The sequence below is a fragment of the Plecotus auritus genome, assembly GCF_963455305.1.
Source record: "Plecotus auritus genome assembly, chromosome: 10".
In the NCBI taxonomy this organism is placed as follows: Eukaryota; Metazoa; Chordata; class Mammalia; order Chiroptera; family Vespertilionidae; genus Plecotus; species Plecotus auritus.
Genome location: NC_137785.1, coordinates 36,737,939 through 36,760,735, shown reverse-complemented (window position 1 = coordinate 36,760,735; position 22,797 = coordinate 36,737,939). Strand labels below are relative to the sequence as shown.

The 22,797-nt window shown below is 48.2% G+C and overlaps 1 protein-coding gene across 1 annotated transcript in view; it reads left to right on the top strand.

The window, feature by feature from the left end:
• The window catches only part of FCGBP (Fc gamma binding protein), a gene marked incomplete at its 5' end in the record, with an annotated part of 42,823 nt that extends 27,560 nt beyond the window's left edge, over window positions 1-15,263 (top strand). The window contains 7 exons of the mRNA XM_080645217.1: window positions 317-860; window positions 1,704-2,275; window positions 2,525-3,098; window positions 4,119-4,318; window positions 7,807-8,190; window positions 14,689-14,966; window positions 15,089-15,263. Coding sequence (XP_080501343.1) covers window positions 317-860; window positions 1,704-2,275; window positions 2,525-3,098; window positions 4,119-4,318; window positions 7,807-8,190; window positions 14,689-14,966; window positions 15,089-15,098 — 2,562 coding nt within the window. The 3' untranslated portion in view covers window positions 15,099-15,263. The remainder of the gene's footprint in view (window positions 1-316; window positions 861-1,703; window positions 2,276-2,524; window positions 3,099-4,118; window positions 4,319-7,806; window positions 8,191-14,688; window positions 14,967-15,088) is intronic.
• Window positions 15,264-22,797: the final 7,534 nt, after the last annotated feature.

Below are 22,797 nucleotides of genomic sequence, written 5' to 3'. Positions count from 1 at the left end.
ATTCCCCTGATTACCATGCACAGGTTCAGAGTATAGGCCTCGAGCCAGATGGCTTGGAGCAGTGGCTTCCCCACCTCTGAGCTTTCGTTTATTCCTCTAAGGAAAGTATCTGCTTCAGAGGGTAGTATGAGGAGCCAGTGACATCGTGACTAAAGAGTATTACTATTGTTGCTATTATTAAAAGGAGGGAGGTCACGTGCTCAGGGTTCCCACGCCCCTTCCTGCCCCCTCCCACCCACACACCCAGGAGGTAGGAGACAGGATTCCAATCTGAGTCCTGGCCGTTCACTGCCTCCACCCACACCCACGCCCGCAGGTGGACGGCAAGCTCGTGGCGCTGCCCTTCCAGCTGGACTCGCGCCTGCGCGCGCACCTGAGCGGCCCCGACGTGGTGGTGACCGCGGCCACAGGGCTCTCCCTGGCTTTCGACGGGAACAGCAACGTGCGCCTGCGCGTGCCGGCGGCATACGCGGGCGCCCTTTGCGGCCTGTGCGGGAACTACAACCGGGACCCCTCCGACGACCTGACGGCGGTGGGCGGAGACCCCGGCCGCTGGCAGGTGGGCGGGGCCGCGGGCTGCGGGGAGTGCGTGCCCCAGCCGTGCCCCGCGCCCTGCACGCCCGAGCAGCAGAAGCCCTTCAGTGGCCCCGACGCCTGCGGCGTGATCTTGGCCCCGAACGGCCCGCTGGCGCCCTGCCATGGCCTCTTGCCGCCCGCGCAGTACTTCCAGGCCTGCTTGCTGGATGCCTGCCAGGCCCAGGGCCATCCCGGAGGCCTCTGCTCGGCCGTGGCCGCCTATGTGGCAGCTTGCCAGGCCGCTGGGGCCCAGCTCGGCGATTGGAGGCGGCCGAACTTCTGTCGTGAGTACTCATCCATGCGTGGGCCACAGAGTAGAGGTCTCCCCGCTTCCACCCTTCACAGGGCTCCCAGACAAGAGCCTTCCCATCCAACGTGGGACTTAGGCACCACCCTGCCTCTCCCGAGCCAGCTAGCTCCTGTCAGAGAAACATCTTGGCATTCACTCGCTAAATACACCAGGTCACATACTGCAATGGGAGAGACTCTGATACACCTGGTCAGAAAACCTGCGTCCAGCAGACTCTCGGGGTACATGCACTCAGATATCTTAGGCAGATAAAGTGGGTTGGCTGACCCCCGTCAGAGCTACACAGCCAGATACACCTGGTCAAGTAGATTCTCCCAGGTACCCCTGGTCACAGAGACCTTGAAAGTTACACCTGGTCAGATGCCCCTGCACTGTTTCAGACACTGAAATACATAGCAATTGGTCCAATAACATCAGACAGGGACTCTGGTTAGAGACACGGGTCAGATACACCCCAGTGGAATCATGACCCTGATGTAGCCCTAGGCAGATAGGTACAGATTCACACGGATTCACACCCCAAGATACATCTGGCCCCACACCCCAGTCAGATTCACATCCTGAATACCCACAGCTGGTTTAGACCTGCATAAATATGCATGGTCAAATTGATCAGGTTGGCACACAATGTGGTCAGAGAGACCTGGTCCCCGGAGCCCCACACTGAATTTCCCAGTTGGATGTGCTGAATCTGACACCTGCTCAGATCCCTGGACAGATTCACTCATGAAAAATGCAGGTAGAGCATACAGACCCACATGGGCAGGTGCTGCCACTCTGTACCTCCCTCTGAACCGTTTCCCTCTTGTCCCCACAGCCTTCCAGTGCCCTGCCCACAGCCACTACGAGCTCTGTGGCGACTCGTGCCCTGTGAGCTGCCCCAGCCTCTCGGCGCCAGAAGGCTGTGAGCCAGCCTGCCGGGAGGGTTGCGTCTGCGATGCCGGCTTTGTGCTCAGTGGTGACACCTGCGTGCCTGTGGGCCAGTGTGGCTGCCTCCACGAGGGCCGCTACTACCCCCTGGGCGAGGCCTTCTACCCAGGCCCTGAGTGCGAGCGGCGCTGTGAGTGTGGGCCGGGTGGCCAAGTCAGCTGCCAGGGGGGCACAGCCTGCCAGCCCTATGAAGAGTGCCGAATAAAGGACGGTGTCCAGGCCTGTTACCCTAAAGGCTGTGGCCATTGTGTGGCCAGTGGGGGCATCCACTACAATACTCTTGATGGACGTGTCTATGATCTGCATGGCTCCTGCTCCTATGTCTTGGCCCGAGTCTGCCGCCCACAGCCTGGAGATGAGGACTTTGCCATTGTGCTTGAAAAGAATGCGGCTGGAGATCCCCAACGCCTGGTGGTTACTGTGGATGGCCAGGTTGTGGGCCTGGCTCGCGGCCTGCAGGTAAGGAGACATAGTCTTGCCCTGGGAATCTGAAAGGGGCATGGCCCTGCCTTGGGGACACTGAGGGGGCAGGATCCTGCCCTGGGAAGTTTGTGGAAGACATGGTTCCCCCTAGGGGTCTGAGGACACTGCCCCACCCCAAAGGGACCAAGAGGGACACAGCTCCACCCTGGGAGTCTAAGGGAACTGCCTTATCCTGCCTTATCTGTGGTTCTGTGAGTCCCTGACCCACCTGATCCTTCCACCCAGGTCACTGTGGACGGCGAGGCTGTAGCCCTGCCTGTGGCTGTGGGCCATGTACAGGTGACTGCTGAGGGCCGGAACATGGTTCTGCAGACAACCAAGGGGCTGCGGCTCCTCTTTGATGGTGATGCCCACGTCCTCATATCCGTCCCCAGCCCCTTCCATGGCCGAACCTGTGGCCTCTGTGGAAACTTCAATGGCAACTGGAGTGACGACTTTGTTCTGCCCAGTGGCACTGTGGCCCCCAGCGTGGATGCCTTTGGAGCTGCATGGCGGGCACCCAGCTCCTCCCAAGGATGTGGCGAGGGTTTTGGGCCCCAGGGCTGGCCTGTGTGCTCAGCAGAGGAGACAGCGCCATATGAGAGCATCAAGGCCTGCGGGAAGCTCCGGGACCCCCAAGGCCCCTTCGCAGCCTGCCACCCGGTGCTGAGCCCCTCTGAGTACTTCCGCCAGTGCGTGTTTGACCTATGTGCCCAGAAGGGCAACAGCACCTTCCTCTGCCGTAGCCTGGCTGCCTACACAGCAGCCTGCCAGGCGGCCGGCAAGGCCGTGAAGCCCTGGAGGACAGACAGCTTCTGCCGTAAGTGCCCATAGGGCTCCCCAAAGGACTCCAGACCAGGCTTGAGGATGCCCCCTGATCTGCTTCCAGTCCTGCCTGCATCTTAGGAGCAGTCCCTCCCTGTTGAAGGACCTCCACCCTAGCTTCTCCCTCAGCACATCCTACTGGCTTCCCTCTGGCCAACTCGCTGACTGGCCCTTCTCAGACTCCTTCAGGGTCCCGTTCTCCAAAACCTCAGATGCAGTTCTCCTTAGGTCTCATCCTGGACCCTTTCTGTGGTGACCTGGAAGGGTGGGTGGGCAGGTCTTTAGTACACACAATAAAGCCTGAGTCTGCGACTCACCCAGACCCCACAGTATGGGAACACATCCCCTCACATCCCCCAGGACAAGGCTGCAGCCCCCTCAGATCCTCAGGACTCTACCTCTCAGATCCCCCCCAGTGAGGGGGTATCTGCTTCCTTCAGATCCCCAGGACAGGGCTGTGTCCCCTCCCACTCTCTAGGACAAGGCAGTGGCCCCTCATGCCTCTATGGCAGGGCTGTGTCTCCTTCGTTCTCCTCAGGGAAGGACCTACTTTCAGGGCCATTATCCATCTCTGTGGCCTTAGATTTGTCTTCAGTGCTGAGCAGGGACACTGTCTCTAGCCCTGACCTCTCTCCTGACTGCTAGCCTCAGGGGTCCAGTGGCCTCCTGGACACTTCCTCTTGGGTGTCCTTAGGGTTCTTCCTACCTGCTGTGTTCCCAAATGACATCAGCATTTCATCCCAAACTTGATCCTCTTATTTCCCGACCCTGGTACTCATCTCAGGGCAGCCATACCATCCAAATGCTTCCCCTGGGTCCTCAGCTCCCTGTTTTTGCCCCATCCTCACCCTGACCACTCTGCCATACTTCCCCAATGCAGCTCTGATCACGCTGGGCCAGCACTATTTATCCCACTGATGTGATCTCCAGTGCAGGGCCTGGAGCTGTCTTCATCACCTGTGTCCCCAGGGCTCAGTGTGCAGGTATGACCCCTCCCTGCCTTTTCTCTCTGCAGCACTCAAGTGCCCAGCCCACAGCCACTACTCCATCTGTACACATTCCTGCCAAGGCTCCTGTGCAGCCCTCTCAGGCCTCATGGGCTGCACTTCCCACTGCTTTGAGGGCTGTGAGTGTGATGATCGCTTCCTGCTCTCCCAGGGCATCTGTGTCCCTGTCCAGCACTGCGGCTGCACCCATCATGGCCGATACTTGCCAGTGAGTAGGGGCTTGAGGTGGGCAGGGAGGGTGGAGGGGCTTGAGGGAGACTCAGAACTTCTGTGCTGACCTACTCAAGGATGGGGACAGAGGAGCCATCCACATTTCCCAGCTGTGACATCCCTGTATTAGTTTCCTGTGGCTGTGGTGACAAAATGACCATAAATTTGGTAGCTTAAAACAAGAGAAATTATCCTCCCACAGTTCTGGAGGCCATGAATCAGAAATCAGATCACTGGATCAAAGTCAAGCTGTGCTCAGGGCAGCACCCTCTCCAGAGACTCTAGAGAAGAATCCACTGCTTGCCTCTCCCAGCTTTTGATGGCTGCAGGCATTCCTTGGTTTATGGTCACATCACTGCAGTTTTTGTTTCTGTGTCATACCCCTCTTCTGTGTGTGACATAAAAATTCCCTCTGCCTCTCTCTTAGAAGGATATACATGATTGCATTTGAGGCCTACCCAGGTAATCTCTCAATCTCAAGATCCTTAATGTAATCGCATCTGCAAATACCCTTTTCCCATATAAGGTAACGTTTACTGGTTCCAGGCATTAGGACTTGATATCTTCAGGGGGCTATATGGCTGTTATTCACCTACTACAGTCCCCTCCCTGAGCCTCATTTTTTCATCTGTAAAATGGCGTTTATCATCATCCTTGAGCCATAGGTGTCTGAGGACTGGGTGCAATTTGCACATGAAAGGCACCCACTGGGCATTGGACCTTGCCCTCCACTGCTCAGTAAAATTTACAACAGTGCAGTAGATAGTACAGCTAAAAACAGTTTAATAATGTAAGTTGAAAATTAATTTATTTTTGTTATAGTTGATTTATTTTTATTATTTATGTTTTTTGAGCTCTTACTCTTGTTACCGGACTGCTTCCGGCAAGGTTTGGGACCTTTTGCATGTCAGGTGACTTCCAGGTTCTTGACTTGTGCAGGAAAAAATTCAAGATAAAGTTCAGGTGAAAGTGAAAGTGAGTTATTAAAGCTTAGGACAGTGAGGCAAAAGAATATCCTTGGAGACAGGATCAGAAGGTAAACCTGAGATGAGCTGCCACTGCCCACTGCTTTCCTGGTTGCGAGTCTCATCAGAACTCTTAGAGTTTAGGATAAAGAAAGCAAAAGTACACAGCTGAGGAAAGGAGCGCAGGCATGCTCAAAGAAATGTGCTAGCTGGTGTACTTTGTCCTGAGAGACAAAGTTTTCTAGAAGCAAGAATTTTTGGGGAGGTGGTAGGAGAGGATCTCAACAGACCATTCATTAGATTTCTGGGTGTATTATTTAGTATGCTGATATTTTTAAGTGGGCATATAATGGAGTCTGGTCAGTTTTACCTCTATCTTGAATTAGTCTGGATCTGACTGGGTTTTGTCATCTAACTCTATGACTATGGTGATTTAAACCATTTGCTCTTAGGCATCTCCAATTAGGGAGGGTAGGGTTTTGTGATTTATTAGCTTGCTGTTAATTGTTCAGCCATTCCAGCCATTTGTTCAACCATTGGTCTCGGTTTTCTCATTCCACTTGCCAGGGAATTTTCCTAGTTTCTTACTTACCTGCCTCATTACTCTGTACCAAGTTTGTTACAAATGTTAATTCATTTAATAATCATAATATCCTATGAGACATTTGACTGATGCAGAAATTGCATAAAGAGAAGTCAGCCCAAGGCTACCTACTAGAACGTGGTGATGCTGGGAAGTGCACCCAGCAGCCTGGGCTCACCCTCTGAACTAGTAGGCATCCTACTTCTTCAAAAGCATATTTATTAAATAAAAGAAAGGTGGGTAACCACATTCATTCTCATTCATCCCAGTTTTACTAATGGCAGAAAGGTGGATGAGAGGGTCTGGATGTGCAGGACTTCTGGAGAAAGAGATGCCAAACTTCTGCTTCTTCGGGTCTCACAGCCAATAGGAAGCCCTCCTTGACCCCCTAGGCTGGGTTCGGTACCTCTGGACTCCCATAGCCCCCTGTCTTTTTCCATCCCACACTGCCAGTGCTGAAGGGTTTTTTGGATTTGTGAATCTGGGGTGGAGATACAAATGTGGGAGTCATCAGTTTAGAGGTGGTATTTATTTGTTTTATTTCATTCATTCATTTCTTTTAAAGTTTTTAAACTTGTTTTTAAAGACTTCAAACTAAAGAATACTTGCAAGAATAGTACAAAGAACTCAACCGTTGCCCATTTGCCATTATGCTTTGCCATCCTCTCTATATAAATATATATATATATTTGAACCATTGAGAGTATGTTACAGACACAGTGCCCCTTTACCTTTAAGTGCTTTAGCATGGGTTTTCTAAGAATAAGGAAATTTGTTTAATACCAACACAGTACAACTCAAAATCAGGCAATTAACACTGATTCAATACTATTATTAATCTAATTCTAATTTCACCAGTTGTCCCCATAATGTCCTTTATAACAATCACCCATCCCCAGGATCAGGTCCAATTAAGAAGCAGACACTACTTTTAGTTTTCATGAGATTAAAAAAAAAATAATTACCTTTATTGTTGAAAGTATTACAGATGTCCCCCTTTTTTCCCCATGGACCCTCTCCACCACCATCTCCCAGGCCTTCACCACACTATTGTCTGTGTTCATGGGTTATGCATATGCATATAAATTCTTTGGTTAATCTCTCCCCACCTGAGATTCATCAGTCTATTCCACGTTTCTATGTCTCTGGATCTATTTTGTTCATCAGTTTATTTGTTGAGATCACCAGATAGTAAATATAGGTTAGAAAGAAAAAAAAAGATCTGAGGGCTGAACCTTGGGCAAGGAAGCATTAAGGATTTGGGAGGAACTTGAAAATGCGTGAAGAAAGGGCAGTTGGTTAGGTAGGGGAAAAAACACAGGAGAAAGTAGTTTCCTGGAACTGGATTTCCAGGGCCCTATGTTCTGGGATGTGGGTGCCAGGACTCTGAGATGTCTCCTGCTTGCCCCTACCTGTGTCTGTCAGCTTTTGCTCGGTTGCAAACCACCCCAGAACTTAGTGGCTTAAAATAGCTATTTATTTAGTTCACAGTTCTGCAACCCTGCAATTTGGGCTGGGATCACCTGGATGGTTCTTCTGTTTTCCTCTAGGCTCACTCATATAACTCTAGTCCCCCGGTGGGTTAGCTTGGAGCTAGTTTAGAGTATCATCAGTGGGGATTGTTGTCTCTCTTGCACAGGGTCTCTTGTCCTCTGGCAGACCCAGGCTTGTTTTCATGGTGGCCTGGAATGAGAGTGGGAGAGAAGCTGTAATGTCTTGAGGTCTTAGCTTGAACCTGGCACAGCACTGCCTCTGCTGCATTATGAAAACCAAAGCATAGTCTTAAAGCCAATCTGGATCTGTGGGGAAAGGGAAATAAACTACATTTCTTAATGGGAGTTGTTGCAAAGTGATCTGCATGAGTCCAGAAGGTTGAAGGATTGTGGTCATTGTTGCAATTGACCACACCATGGTAACCTGGCCCCTTTTTGTGCACAGGTGAACTCCTCCCTGCTGAGCTCAGACTGCAGTGAGCGCTGTTCCTGTTCCTCAAGCACTGGCCTGACGTGCCAGGCAACTGGCTGCCCTCTGGGTCGTGTATGCGAGGTTGAAGCCGGGACCCGGGACTGCTGGGTCCCCCCCGGTCTCTGTTCCCTTTTTATGGGCACCAATCTCACCACCTTTGATGGAGCCCACAGTGCTGTCAGCATCCCTGGCATCTACGAGCTCTCTTCCCGCTGCCCAGGAATACAGAAGACCATCCCCTGGTTCCGTGTGCTCGCTGATGTCCACTCTTGCCATGACAAAGTTGAAGTTGTGGGTCAGGTTCACATCTTCTTCCAGGATGGGCTGGTGACTGTGACCCTAAACAAGGGCGTGTGGGTAAGCCTTGGCACGAGGGCATGTCTCCCTTGGGCTTTGTCTTCCTATTGCAGTGTCCCTCCATTCCTGGCTGCCTGTCTATCTTGCTATCTGTTTTCTTTATCTAGATCTCTACAGTTTGGTCTCTGGATTTGATCTAACCAACTGAGCTACCTGGCCAGGGCCACTTACTAGTTTTGATGTTAGTTTTGACTCTTGGTTGCAAATGACAGAAAACCAAATTCAAATTTCCTTGAGCAAAATGAATTCATTGGCCCTCATAATTAGAAAATCCAGGGAGAGAGCCTCAGGAGAGGCTGGATCCAGGTGCCCTGGCAGTATTGTCTGGATTTGTACCTTCATCTTTTAGACTTGCTGTTTTCCAAATCATCTTCATTTTCTGTGACTCTTTATAATATCCCCATGACACAGGAACCATTATTATCCTCATTTATACACAGGGGGAACTAGAGCCCAAAAAGGTAAAGTCATGTACTCAAGTCACTCAGAGAATGCCTGGGAGACCCAGGCTTGAACCCACCAGCACCCATGCTCTTAACCATTTTGATGGGAACAGGGCGCTGGTGGTAAGTGTGTAGATACAAGGAACCAAGATGGATTCCAACTACAGGGCTCAGTGGGAATTTCCACTGACACTGTCAATCACAAGCCACTTGATCCTTTTGCTTTCTCTTAGGGACCCCTCAGGCCCATTGTTTGCATCAAGAGTCCACTCCAGGCCCACGTGCCTCCTCCATTCTGCCCCTTGACTTCCTGTCACTTAGAACTGCCTTTTATTTGCTAAACCCATGGTTCTCATCACCCCAATTCCAGATTTCTTAAAGAGAGAATCTGTTTAGCTTAACGGGACTGATGCTGACTCATAGTCTCCTCATTTATAGTTCATATGATAGAGCCCACAACCCAAACATAGATGTTAGGTTGCACTAAAGCAGTGGTCGGCAAACTGCAGCTCGCGAGCCACATGCGGCTTGCAAGCCGCGGTTTGCCACTCTGTTGACTAATGAGTTTGCCGACCACTGGGATAGGGGCTTAATCACAAGGAACAACAACAGCCTGTAATTATTGGAATCGAGAGTCTAGGTCAGTTGTCGGCAAATTCATTAGTCAACAGAGCGGCAAACTGCGGCTCATGAGCCGCATGTGGCTCGCAAGCCGCAGTTTGCCGACCACTGCACTAAAGTTCTCAGATGAGCACATCTCTATTTCCACAACCTGTTTATTGACTGCAGAGATATCCACTGGTATCTTCCAGGTCCAGTCAGGAGATAAAGCCCATGCTCCACACATTCCTCCCCCAATGGATGGTTTACATCCTTCCACCAAAGCACAGATGGAGTTCTCTCTTTAAAAAAAAAAAAAAATATATATATATATATATATATATACATATATATATATATATATATATATATAATTAAATCCTCAACTGAGGATATTTTCCCATTGATTTAGAGAGAGTGTAAGAGAGAGGTAAAGACAGACAGAAATATTGATGTGAGAGAAACAAATCGATTGGTTGCCTGCTGCAAGAGCCCTGACCTGGGAGGAACCTGTAACCGAGGTACGTGCCCTTGACCTGAATCGAACCTGGGACCCTTCGGTCTGCAGGCTGATGCTCTATCCATTGAGCTGAACTGGCTAGGGCTAAATATATTTTTATTGATTTCAGAAAGCAAGGGAGAGTGAGAGAGAGATAGAAACATCAATGATGAAAGAGAATCATTGATCGGCTGCCTCCTGCAATCAAGGGATAGAGCCCACAACCTGGGCATGTGCCCTGACCAAGAATCAAACCGTGACCCCCCTGGTTCATATGTTGACACTCAACCGTGGAGCCACACTGGCCAGGCAGCAGTTCTCTCTTTAGTGTACCCTGGACCAATCAGTCCTTTTCTCTGGCCATCTGCTTGATTCATAATTCAGGTTAACGGACACCTCCTCTTTCAAGAAACGATTCTCTACACAGCCAATAGGTCCGTTCTAAAATTATAAAACGGATCAGGTCATTCTGCTCTTTAGAACACTGCAGTGGCTCTCCCAGAACAGCGTCCCAAAGTCAAGCCACCTCCCTTCCATGCCCTACAAGCCCTTGAGAGAACAACTCCTGGCCTCTCCAGCCTCATTCCCTGCCTCATTATGCTCATAACATGCCAAACTGGCCTTTATGCTATTTGTGTAGAAAGCCATGCTTGTTCCCACCTCGAGCCTTCTCATGTGCTGTTCCCACTGCAGCAGTGCTCTTCTCCCAGAGACTCTAAAAGTTGGCTCCTTCTCATCCTTCAGGTCTGAGTCCCAGCATTGCTCCTACAGAGAGATCTTTCCTGAAAACCTGCAGACACTCCCACGCTTCATCCCAATCTCAATGCTATTACTCTCTTTTATTCCCTTCAAGGCTCTTATCACTATCTGAAGTTATCCGTTATTTGTTTGTGTTTGCCGCCTTCCTTCATCACTAGATATGATCCTTAGATGGGCAGGGATCCTGTCCATCTTGGTCATTACTTTGTCACCAGTACCCACGTCAGGGCCTGGAACCTAGGGGGTACCCAGGAAAAGTTTGGTTTTGTGACTACATTCAGCCCTGTTCCCTCTGCATCAGGCCATGTGCTGGGTAACACAGATGACTCAGATCCAGTCCTTACACTTTTAAAGCTTGCAGCCTGGTTAAACTTTCCATTCACCTCTCCAGCTCTCCTTCGCTGCATCCATCCCTTCTTCTTCTCCCCTTCCTTCTAGCCATCTCTTCTCCCACCTCTATTTTCATTTTTCATCTCTCTCTCTCTCTTCTTCCCTTCCTCCCATCCCTCTCTCCATTTCTTCCTTCCTTTCTTCCAACTGTCTATTTCTCCATCCATGCATCCATCCATTCATCTATCCATCTTTTCAGATCCATCTATCTATCTTTTCTATCTGTCTACATCTCTCTTCAATCATCTGGCAGAGGAAGACTCAGATACTAAAACATTTAGAAAAAAGAACTTTTGTTCAAAGTTCTCTAGGGAGTCTAACTTTAGAAGGATTAACTCATCAATGAAAAGAGACAACAGTTATATAAAGGAAAAAACTCACAAGATTACCAAATTAACTGAGTCCACAGCCTATGATAGAGAAACAGTAATTTTCTCATATGATCATTATACTTTCTAGGTTATTACTTGGCTTCAGATATCAGCATTAAAAAAAATAAGGGGTGAAGTTACTTTTGTTAGGGAACCACTAACTTACAGGACATGCTCAAGGGTTCTTTTATTTTGAAAACTAGAACTATGTACACAGCATGACACCGGGGTTTGATTGATTGTCTATCTGGTACAAAGTAACCCCTCACCCCCTGCCTCCTTTGGAATGTTGTGTGTGTGCCTGTTGATCTGTTGATCCATCTCTGCATTCATCCACTCTCTAATCTTCTCTCCATCCATCCAAACATCCAACTATCTTTTTTTTTTTTTACTTACATTTACTAGTTTATTAAAGGATAAGGTAAAGGATACAGATGAACAGCCAGATGAAGGAGAGACAGGGCGAGGTCTGGGAGGGTCCCAAGCGAAGGAGTTTCTGTTCCCATGAATTGGGTGTATCATTGCCTGGTGTAGATATGTTCACCAGCCTGGAAGCTCTCCAAATCCTATACTTTTGAATTTTATAGAGGCTTCCTCACATAGATACAATCAATTATGAGCTCCATTTTCATCCCCCCTGCTGAGGATGGGGGCAGGTAGGACTCAAAATTCTAAGCTTAGCCTTACTGGTTACTGGTGACCAGCCCCCATCCAGGAGCCCACCCAGAGTTGCCTCATTAGAACAAAAGATGCTCCTGGTACTCTGATCACTTAGGAAATTGCAAAGGTTTTAGGAGCTCTGTGCCAGGAACTGGAGGTAGAGACCTATATTCGTATATATTTATTCAGTTATCTTACAGCTCTCTCACCAAAGAGATGAGTGCCCACCTTACCTATTTTTTAAAAAAGATAGGTGCCCACCTTACCTATTTTTTTTAAAAAAAATGTTTATTGTTCAGATTATTACAGTTGTTCCTCTTTTTCCCCCCCATAGCTCCCCTCAACCCAACTCTGACCCTACCCCATGCCCTTACCCCGCAACCCCCTGCCACTGTTCTCATCCATAGGTGTATAATTTTTGTCCAGTTTCTTCCCGCACCCCCCAAACCCCTCTCCTCCTAAGGATTGTCAGTCCACTCCCTTTCTATGCCCCTGATTCTATTATATTCACCAGATTATTCTGTTCATCAGATTTTTTATTCACTTGATTTTTAGATTCACTTGTTGATAGACATGTATTTGTTGTTCATAATTTTTATCTTTACCTTTTTCTTCTTCTTCCTCTTCTTAAAGAATACCTTTCAGCATTTCATATAATACTGGTTTGGCGGTGATGAACTCCTTTAGCTTTTTCTTATCTGTGAAGCTCTTTATCTGACCTTCAATTCTGAATGATAGCTTTGCTGGGTAGAGTAATCTTGGTTATAGGTTCTCGCTATTCATCACTTTGAATATTTCTTGCCACTCCCTTCTGGCCTGCATAGTTTCTGTTGAGAAATCAGCTGACAATTGTATGGGTGCTCCCTTGTAGGTAACTGTTTTTCTCTTGCTGCTTTTAATATTCTTTCTTTGTCTTTTGCTTTTGGCATTTTAATTATGATGTGTCTTGGTGTGGTCCTCTTTGGATTCCTGTTTTTTGGGGTTCTGTGTGCTTCCTGGACTTGTAAGTCTATTTCTTTCACCAGGGCGGGGGAGTTTTCTGTCATTATTTCTTGAAATAGGTTTTCAGTATCTTGCTCTCTCTCTTCTTCTAGCGCTTCCATAATTCTGATGTTGGTACGCTTGAAGTTGTCCCAGAGGCTCCTTACACTATCTTCATATTTTTGGATTCTTTTTTCTTTTCCAATTGGGTTTTTGTTTTTTTGTTTTTCTGTTTTTTGCTTCTTTGTATTTCAAATCTTTGACTTGATTCTTGCGATCCTCTAGTGTGCTGTTGGATCTCTGTATATTATTTTTTATTTCAGTCAGCGTATGCTTAATTTCTAGTTGGTCCTTTTTCATATCCTTGAGGGTCTCGCTAAATTTATTGGCCTTTTCTAGAAAATTCTTGAAAACCTTGTAACCGTGGTTTTGAACTCTATATCCAGTCATTTGCTTTCCTCCATTTCTTTCATTTGTGACCTGTTTCTTTGTCTCCGCATTGGGCTGCTTCCCTGAGTTGATAGCATGGCTTTGTGTGCTAGGTGTCCTGTAGGGCCCAGTGGCTCAGCCTCCTCAGTTACCTGAGGTGGACACTCTTGGTGCACCCCTTCGTGGGCTGTTTGCACAGTCTTGTTGTTGGTATCACTGGGAGGAATTGACCTCCAGGCCAATTGGCTGTGAGGATCAGCGGTGTCTACAATGGGAGAACTTCTGTGCTGGAGACACCCTTATGAGGCAAGACTTGCTTCAGTGGGGCTTTGGTGTTCACTGAGTCTGCCCCCTGAGTGTGTCCCTTATGGATTGAGGAGTTGTAATCTGGATGGTCCCACTCTGACCCCTGGGTGCACTGGCTCTTGGATCTCCAAGGTGGTGCTAATTTAGCCTCTGCCTGAGGCCACTCAGCAGGAGCTACAGAGAGATCTGCAGATTCCTTTTCTTTGTTTGGGGTTTGGAAGTGCCCAGATGAGGCCCAGCTGTGAAGCAATGCAAGCTGCTGTGGTGCCTTGGGCCTTCTTTTGGATGTTCTGGGTCTCTCTGACTCAGCTGCAGTTTGATAGGTAAGTTTAGATTTCAAAGGATCAGGCCATTCATATGCAAAAGCCTCTGCGCACAGCGTGGATGGGGCGGAGTCTCAGGGCGGAGCAAACAGCAATGGCTTCCCATCAGCCCTGCCCTAAGAGGCCCCCGGGTCTCATTGTCCACGGTAATCGCTGCAAACACCTCTGAGAGAAAGCCGCCCTCGATTTCCTCCCACTGCCAGACAACCCAGATTCTCCCCGTATGAGTCTGGGTCCCCAGAGTCTCACCCAGAACTGGAGTTCAGAGCAGTCGGGAGCTTGTGTCTCCCTCCAGCTTGAAAAAGCCAGCCGCGTACTCAGTTGCCAGCCCGCTCCACGCGCGCACGCCTCCGTACCTCTGCCTTCCGCACCTCCTCTGAGTCTCAGTGTGCTTTTCTCTTTCCTTCTAGTTGTAGAATTTCCACTCAGCCAGTCTCCTGTTGTTCTGGATGATGTCTGTTTTGTCTTTTAGTTGTAGTTTTGAAGTTGTTGTGCGAGGTGGCAAGTTCAGGTGTTTACCTATGCCACCATCTTGGTTTCTCCCTCCAAACCTCCAACTGTCTTATGTATCTATCCATCCTTTCAGGTCTTCATCTGTTTCTGCATCTGCTTCTCTGCTTTTGCTCTTTGAACTTGTTATCTTGCGTGGGGTCTCTATCCCGGTAACATCCCAGCTCTTCTGTGGCTCTAGCCTAACTTCTGTGTCTTCCTCCGCCCCCCAAAAAAACAACAAACAGGTGAATGGTCTCCGAGTCCGAGTAGATCTCCCAGCTGAAGTGTTAACATCTGTGTCTGTGAATCGGAATCCAGATGGCTCCATGCTAGTCCAGCAGAAGGCAGGGGTCCGGGTACAGCTGGGCACCAATGGGCAGCTGACTGTGATGGTCAGCAGTGACCATGCTGGGATGCTGTGTGGTGCCTGTGGAAACTTTGACGGAGACCAGACCAATGATGGGCATAACTCGCAGGGAAATACAACAATGGAGCACTGGAAAGCACAGGACTTCTCCCCATGGTGAGGATGTAGCATGGAAGCCAGGTTACTTGGGGCCAGGGCACCTGAGTCCTCATGGGAAGGAAGCAGTTGGGCGGGTACTCAGTCTGTAAGAGGAAGTGCTAAGTGTCTATCTCTTGCAGTCATGACTGATCAGTTATCCACTGGAAATGAGGACTTCAGGACCTGATCCCTCTGGAGGCTGCAATAATTCAAGGATGCACTGTGTTGCTATGTATTCCTTCCCTGCTCTCCCCCTCTGCTGAGCTGCTGAGGCTGACTGTGAGAGCATTGAATAAATATCTTAAGCTAAGCTGCATGCCCATGTGTCTTTTTAAATATATACTAGTACATATATATTTTATTGACTTCAGAGAGGAAGGTAGGGTGAGAGAGATAGAAATATCAGTGATGAGAATTCATTGGCCAGCTGCCTCCTGCACACCCCCCACTGGGGATTGAGCCCACAACCCAGGCATGTGCCCTGACTGGGAATCGAACTAGACCTCCTGGTTCATAGGTAGATGCTCAACCACTGAGCCACACCAGATGGGCACCCATGTGTTTTATTCCTGACTTCCTGCCTGCATAGTAGGGTCAGATGCTTGGGGAATCTGGCACATGATGAATATTTATTGGTGGTTGAAAGGATGGATGGATGGATGGGTGGCGACATAGGTGGGTGGATTGGGAGAGGGATGGATGAGGGAATGAGGAGATGGGGAAATGTATTAGAAGAATGGGTGGATAAAAAGATGAATGATTGGATGGAGGGCAGGAGTAGAAAATGGAAAGAGAGATCAATAGATCTAGCTTTATCATTTCTTTTTTTAAAAAATATATTTTTATTGGTTTCAGAGAGGAAGGGAGAGGGAAACATCAATGATGAGAGAGAATCATTGATCGGCTGCCTCCTGCACACCCCACGATGGGGATCAAGCCTTGCAACCCAGGCACGTGCCCTGACCAGGAATCGAATCATGACCTCTTGGTTCATAGGTCGATGCTAAACCACTGAGCCATGCCAGCCAGGCAGCTTTATCATTTCTAGCCCTAGCAAGTTAATTTCTCTGTCAATTAGTTTCCTCATTGTCTTAGTCCATTCAGGCTGCTGTAACAAAATTCTATCTAATAAAGAGAGAATATGCTAATTGACCCTCACGCTGTCACAAAGATGGCGGCGCCCACAGCCAATAAGGAGGGAATATGCTAATTGACTGCCCCGCCCTCAAAGATGGCAGCACCCACAATCAATAAGGAGGGAATATGCTAATTGCCCCGCCCTCAAAGATGGCGGCACCCACAGCCACAAGATGGTGGCGCCCAGTCCCCTCAGCCCTGCTGGGGCGGCAGGCATGCAGCAAGGCCTGGCTGCTCCACATACATGCCTTCAGAGTCCCAGTCCCCTCAGCCCCCCAGCCATCCAGGGCCGGCCTGAGGCACAGGCAAGCCTCGGATGGCGGCTGCCCAGCTGCCCAGGGTCGCCCGAGGCTCAGGTAACCAGGGCTGCCCAAGGCTTGCGCTGCCGGCAGTGGCAGCAGCAGAGGTGTGATGGGGCATCACCTTCCCCTGATCATTAGGTCGTCTCCCACCCCTGAGGGCTCCCAGACTGTGAGAGGGGACAGGCCGGGCTGAGGGACCCCCCGCCAGTGCATGAATTTTCATGCACTGGGCCTCTAGTACCATATAATAGGGGAGGGGGGTTATAAACAACAAATTTATTTCAGAGCTCTGGAGGCTGGGAAGTCCAGACCAAGGCATCAGCAGATTCAGTTCTGGTGAAAGCCTGCTTCCTGGTTCATAGATGGTTGTCTTCTTGTGTGTGCTCACAAGGCAGAAGGACAAGGGAATTATCTGGGGCCTCTTATAAAGGCACTAATGTCACTCATGAAGGTGCCACCCTAACTGTAACCGGACAATCAATGGGTCCATGTTGCCTGTCACTACTTGAGCCAATTAAGCAGAGATGGGTTGAATCATATATGCGCATTTATTCCAATACTGCTGGCAGTACGGAAGAGCAGTACATCATCCACAAAAATCTGCTCTGCAGCCCCCCATAAGCCAGCTACTTATATAGGGTAAAACAAAGATTACATGGGGAAATAGGGATTACAGGCATGGGAAAGTAGGAGGCTGGGGTGGGACTCCATTGTTTGGGCAACAAGGTTGTTAATCTTTCAATGGTAATAGGCAGTTCTTTTTAAAAATATTTTTATTGATTTCAGAGAGGAAGGGAAAGGGAAAGAGAGAAACATCAATGATGAGAAAGAATCATTGCTTGGCTGCCTCCTGCATGCCCCCTATTGGGGATCAAGCCCGCAATTTGGGCATGTGCCCTCACCAGGAATCAAACCATGACCTCCTGGTTCATAGGTCGAAGCTCAACCACCGAGCCATGCCAGCCGGGCAATAGGCAGTTCTTGAATGGAATGGTTTAAAGGTTGATTCCCAGGTCCAAGGTTGACCCCCAGGTCCTGGAGGCATACAACTCCCAGCCAGGTCAGAATGTCCTTTCTTTAACCAACACAAGGCAATCATGGTTAACAGAGCATGATTAATATTTCCTATAACCATAGCTAGTTCCCAGTATTCTATTTTTGCCCCTAACATTTCCCCCCTGCTATTTCTATCATCTTATATCTATGAGGTTAGTTTTAGATGAAAAAGTCTCATCCTATCCTAGCTGGTTTGGCTCAGTGGGTAGAGCATCAGCCTGTGGAGTGAAGGGTCCCGGGTTCGATTCTGGTCAAGGCCACATGCTTGGGTTGTGGGCTCGATCCCCATGCAGGAGGGGGCACGCAGAAGGCAGCCAATCAATTATTCTCTCTCATCATTGGTGTTTCTATCTCTTTCTTCCTCTCCCTTCCTCTCTGAAATCAAAAAAGTATTTTTTAAAAGTCTCATCCTGCTGGACTGCATTTGCTTCTGCCTTGAAAATAGTTCCCAGGGATGGGATACACCAAATGTAGGATCTTGGATATGTTTTCTATCAACAGAGAATTGTCAGAAAGATTAAAACAGCACATTCCTTTAAATTCCTCACAACCATGGTTATGTTGCAACAGCAAATTTATTGCTGCCAGATTTTCCCTGACCTGGCTCAGCTCTTGACTTATCCTCTGTATATCCCTGGAAGCGGCATTCAGGCTCTTAGCATGCTACAAGCCAGCCGGGTCACTTCTACATCAAGGGAGCCTACCATTACCAGCATAACAAAAATGGTCAAAGCAATATAGACAGAACAACCAAGATGGTGGCATAGGTAAACACCTGTACTTACTGCCTCTCACAACCACATCAAAACTACAACTAAGAGACAAAACAAATATTATTCAGAAACATGGGAAAGCTGGCTGAGTGGAAGTTCTACAACTAGAAGGAAAGAAAAAAGTGCATTGAGACTGGTAGGAGGTGCAGAGGTGCAGAGATTCGGAGGTGCGGAGGTGCACATGAAATGGGCTGGCACCTGGGTGCGCTGTTGTTTTTTTCTATCGGGAGGGAGATACAAGCTCCCAATTGTTCTGAACTCTAGTTCCGGGCAAAACTCTGGGGACCCAGACTCATATGGGGAGAAACTGGACTGTCAGGCATTGGGCCGGAACATGAGGGCAGCTTTCTCTCAGAGGTGTTCACAGTGATCATTGTCCCTGCAAGGAGCCGCAAGACACAGAGACCTGGGGACTTCTCAGGTGCAGGGCTGACTGGCAGCCATTGCTGTTTGCTCCTCCCTGGTGATTCCCTGAGACCCCACCCCACCCAATTTACAGCCCCACCCAAGCTGTGTGCACTGGATTTGCATATGAATGGCCTGTCCTTTTGCAACCTAAAACCTAACAAACTGCAGCTGGGTCAGAGAGTTCCAAAGATTCCAAAAGAAGGCCTAAGGCCCTGCAGCAGCAGCCTGCATTGCTTCACAGCTGGGCCTCATCTGGGCACTTCCAAACCCCAAACAAAGAGGAGGAATCTGCAGATCTCTCTGTAGCTCCTGCTGGGTGGCCTCAGGCAGTGGCTGACTCTGCACCTCCTTGGAGATCCAAGAAACAGTGTACCCAGTGGTCAGTGTGAGACCATACCAGATTACAACTGTTCACATCCATAAGCGACACACTCAAGGGGCAGACTCAGTGAGCATCAAAACCCCACTGAAGCAAGTCCTGCCCCATAAGGGTGTCTCCGGCACAGAAGTTCTCCCATTGTAGACACAGCTGGTCCTCACAGACAATTGGCCTGGAGGTCAATTCCTCCCAGTGATACCAACAACAGTCAAGGCTTAACTACAACAATACTGTGCACACAGCCCACAAAGCGGTGCACCAAGAGTTGTCCACCTGAGGTAATTGGGGAGGCTGAGTCATGGGGCCCTATAGGTCACCTAGCACACAAAGCCACTCTATCAACACAGGGAAGAAGCCAAAATGCAGAGACAAAGAAACAGGTCACAAATGAAAGAAATGGAGGAAAGCAAATGACTGGATATAGAGTTCAAAACCACGGTTATAAGGTTACTCAAGAATCTTTTAGAAACCTCCGAGAAATTTAGTGAGACCCTCAAGGACATGAAAAAGGACCAATCAGAAATTAAGCATACACTAACTGAAATAAAGAATAATATACAGAGATCCAACAGCAGACTAGAGAATTCCAAGAATCAAGTCAAAGATTTGAAATACAAAGAAGCAAAAAACATCCAACCGGAAAAGCAAAAAGAAAAAAGAATCCAAAAATATGAAGATAGTGTAAGGAGCCTCTGGGACAACTTCAAGCATACCAACATCCGAATTATGGGGGTGCCAGAAGAAGAGAGAGAGCAAGATACTGAAAACCTATTTGAAGAAATAATGACCAAAAACTTCCCCCACCTGGTGAAAGAAATAGACTTACAAGTCCAGGAAGCACACAGAACCCCAAACAAGAGGAATCCAAAGAGGACCACATCAAGACACATCACAATTAAAATGCCAAAAGCAAAAGACAAAGAAAGAATATTAAAAGCAGCAAGAGAAAAACAGTTAGTTACCTACAAGGGTGTACCCATATGATTGTCAGCTGATTTCTCAACAGAAACTATGCAGGCCAGACGGGAGTGGCAAGAAATATTCAAAGTGATGAATAGCGAGAACCTATAACCAAGATTACCCTACCCAGCAAAGCTATCATTTAGGATTGAAGGGCAGATAAAGAGCTTCACAGACAAAAAAAAAAAAGCTAAAGGAGTTCATCACCACCAAACCATTATTATATGAAACTAGAGGCCCGGTGCACGAAATTCATGCACGGCGGGGAGGGGTGTGTGTCCCTCAGCCCAGCCTGCACCCTCTCCAATCTGGGACATCCCTCTCACAATCCAGGACTGCTGGCTCCCAACCACTCGCCTGCCTGTCTGCCTGATTGCCCTTAACTGCTTCTGCCTGCCAGCCTGATCACCTCCTAACCACTCCCCTGCCAGCCTGATCAATGCCTAACTGATCCGCTGTCAGCCCAATTGCCCCTAACTGCCCTCCCCTGCCATCCTGGTCACCCCCAACTTCCCTCCCCTGCTGGCCTGGTCACCCCTACTGTCCTCCCCTGCAGGCCTGGTCACCCCCAACTGCCCTCCCCTGCTGGCCCGGTCACCCCTAACTGCCCTCCCTTGCCAGCCTGGTCGCCTCTAACTGCACTCCCCTGCCGGCTCGATTGCCCCTAACTGCCCTCCCCTGCCAGTGTGGTCACCCCTAACTGCCCTCCCTTGCTGGCCTGGTCACCCCTACTGTCCTCCTCTGCAGGCCTGGTTGCCCCCAACTGCCCTCCCTTTCTGATGTGGTCACCCCTAACTGCCCTCCCCTACAAGCCTGGTCACTCCCAACTGCCCTCCCCTGCAGGCCTGGTCGCCCCTAACTGCCCTCCCCTGCCAGCCTGGTCACCCCTCACTGCTCTCCCCTGCTGACCTGGTTCCCCCCAACTGCCCTCTTCTGCCGGCCTGGTCACCCCTAACTGCCCTCCCCTGCAGGCCTGATTGCCCCCAACTGCCCTCCCCTGCTGGCCATCTTGTAGTGGCCATCTTGTGTCCACATGGGGGAGGCCATCTTGTGTGTTGGAGTGACGGTCAATTTGCATATTACCTCTTTATTAGATAGGATGCTGGAGGGTATTCTCTAAGAAGAGGAAGAAGAAGAAAAAGGTAAAGATAAAAAAATTATGAACAACAAAGTGACAACAAATATATATCTATCAACAAGTGAACCTAAAAATCAAATGAATAAAAAGTCTGATGAACAGAACAGACTGGTGAATGTAATAGAATCAAAGGCATGGAAAGGGAGCAGACTGACAATTCTTGGGGGGAAGGGTTGTGGGGGTGAGGAAAGAGATTGGACAAAGAGCTTACACCTATGGACGAGGTCAGTGGGGCGGGGGGGAAGGCCTGGAGTGGGGTGGGAACCAGGTGGAGGGGATCTATGGGGGGAAAAAAGAGGAACATCTGTAATAATCTGAACAATAAAGATTTTTAAAAAGAAGAAGCAGCAATCCAATAGAAAAGTGGGCAAAGATCTGAACAGTTCATAGAAAAAGAAATACAAATGCTCCTTAAAGATAAAAAATGCTTGATCCTGTCCATATTAAGAGAAATGCAAATTAAATGATCCCAAGACACCACCTCTCACCTATCAGATAGGCAAAAATACAAAAACTCAACATTATATTTATTGAGAAACATATGAGGAAAAGAATATTGTCATGTTACCAGTAGAAATACTGCAGCAAAATGTGGCAGTATCTAGCAAAATGATAGATGCATTTTTCTCTTTACCCAGCACTCTCACCACTAGGAATCTAACCCAAAGTACAGTGGCAATAAAAGGATGTAAGCCCAAGGCTATTCATTGCATTGCTCTTTATAATGGAAAAAGACTGAAACAACTCAGGTGTCCATTGTAGGGGACTGGTTGATTAAACTACACTTCATCTACATGATGGACAACTATGCAGATAAATGAAAACCATAGAAGATCTCTAGACACTGTTCTGTCATTATCTCCAAGATATATTGTGAGCGAAGAAAGCAAGGTTAGACAGTGTACATAAGAAAAGAGACCTAAGTGCCCTAACCGGTTTGGCTCAGTGGATAGAGCGTCGGCCTGCGGACTGAAGGGTCCCAGGTTCGATTCCGGTCAAGGGCATGTACCTGGGTTGCGGGCACATCCCCAGTAGGGGGCGTGCAGGAGGCAGCTGATCGATGTCTCTCTCTCATCGATGTTTCTAACTCTCTATCCCTCTCTCTTCCTCTCTGTAAAAAATCAATAAAATATATTTAAAAAAAAAAAAGAAAGAAAGAAAAGAAAAGAGACCTAAGAGAAGGAGCAAGGGGCTGGAGTAATGGTAATGTCCTCTTTGTTGACCTGGGAGATGGTTTTGTGAGTTGTTTCCTTTGCAATGACTCATAAAGCTGCACAGTTACATGCATTTTCTGTAAGCATGTTGTACCTCAAAAAAAGTTTTAAAATCAATAAATTTTAATCTCAATTATAATATCTGAAGATTCTTGACCAAAGAAATGAGAGAGAGAGAGAGAGAGAGAGAGAGAGAGAGAGAGAGAGAGAGCGCAAATGACTGGTAGTTAAGAACCTGATTTGAACAAGCAGCAATTTTTTAAAATCATATTTTTAGACCATTGAGAAAATAGGAATGTAGACATTACCAGATTATTAAAAGGATTTCTTGTTAATTTTGATAAGTGTGATAATGTAAGAAAATGTGTTTTTTTAAAGAGATGCATAGTTAAGTATATGGGGTAAACAGGCATCATATTGAGATTTGCTTTAAAATACTCTAGCCAAAAAAAAAAAAAAAAAAAAAAGATGGTGCAATAGAT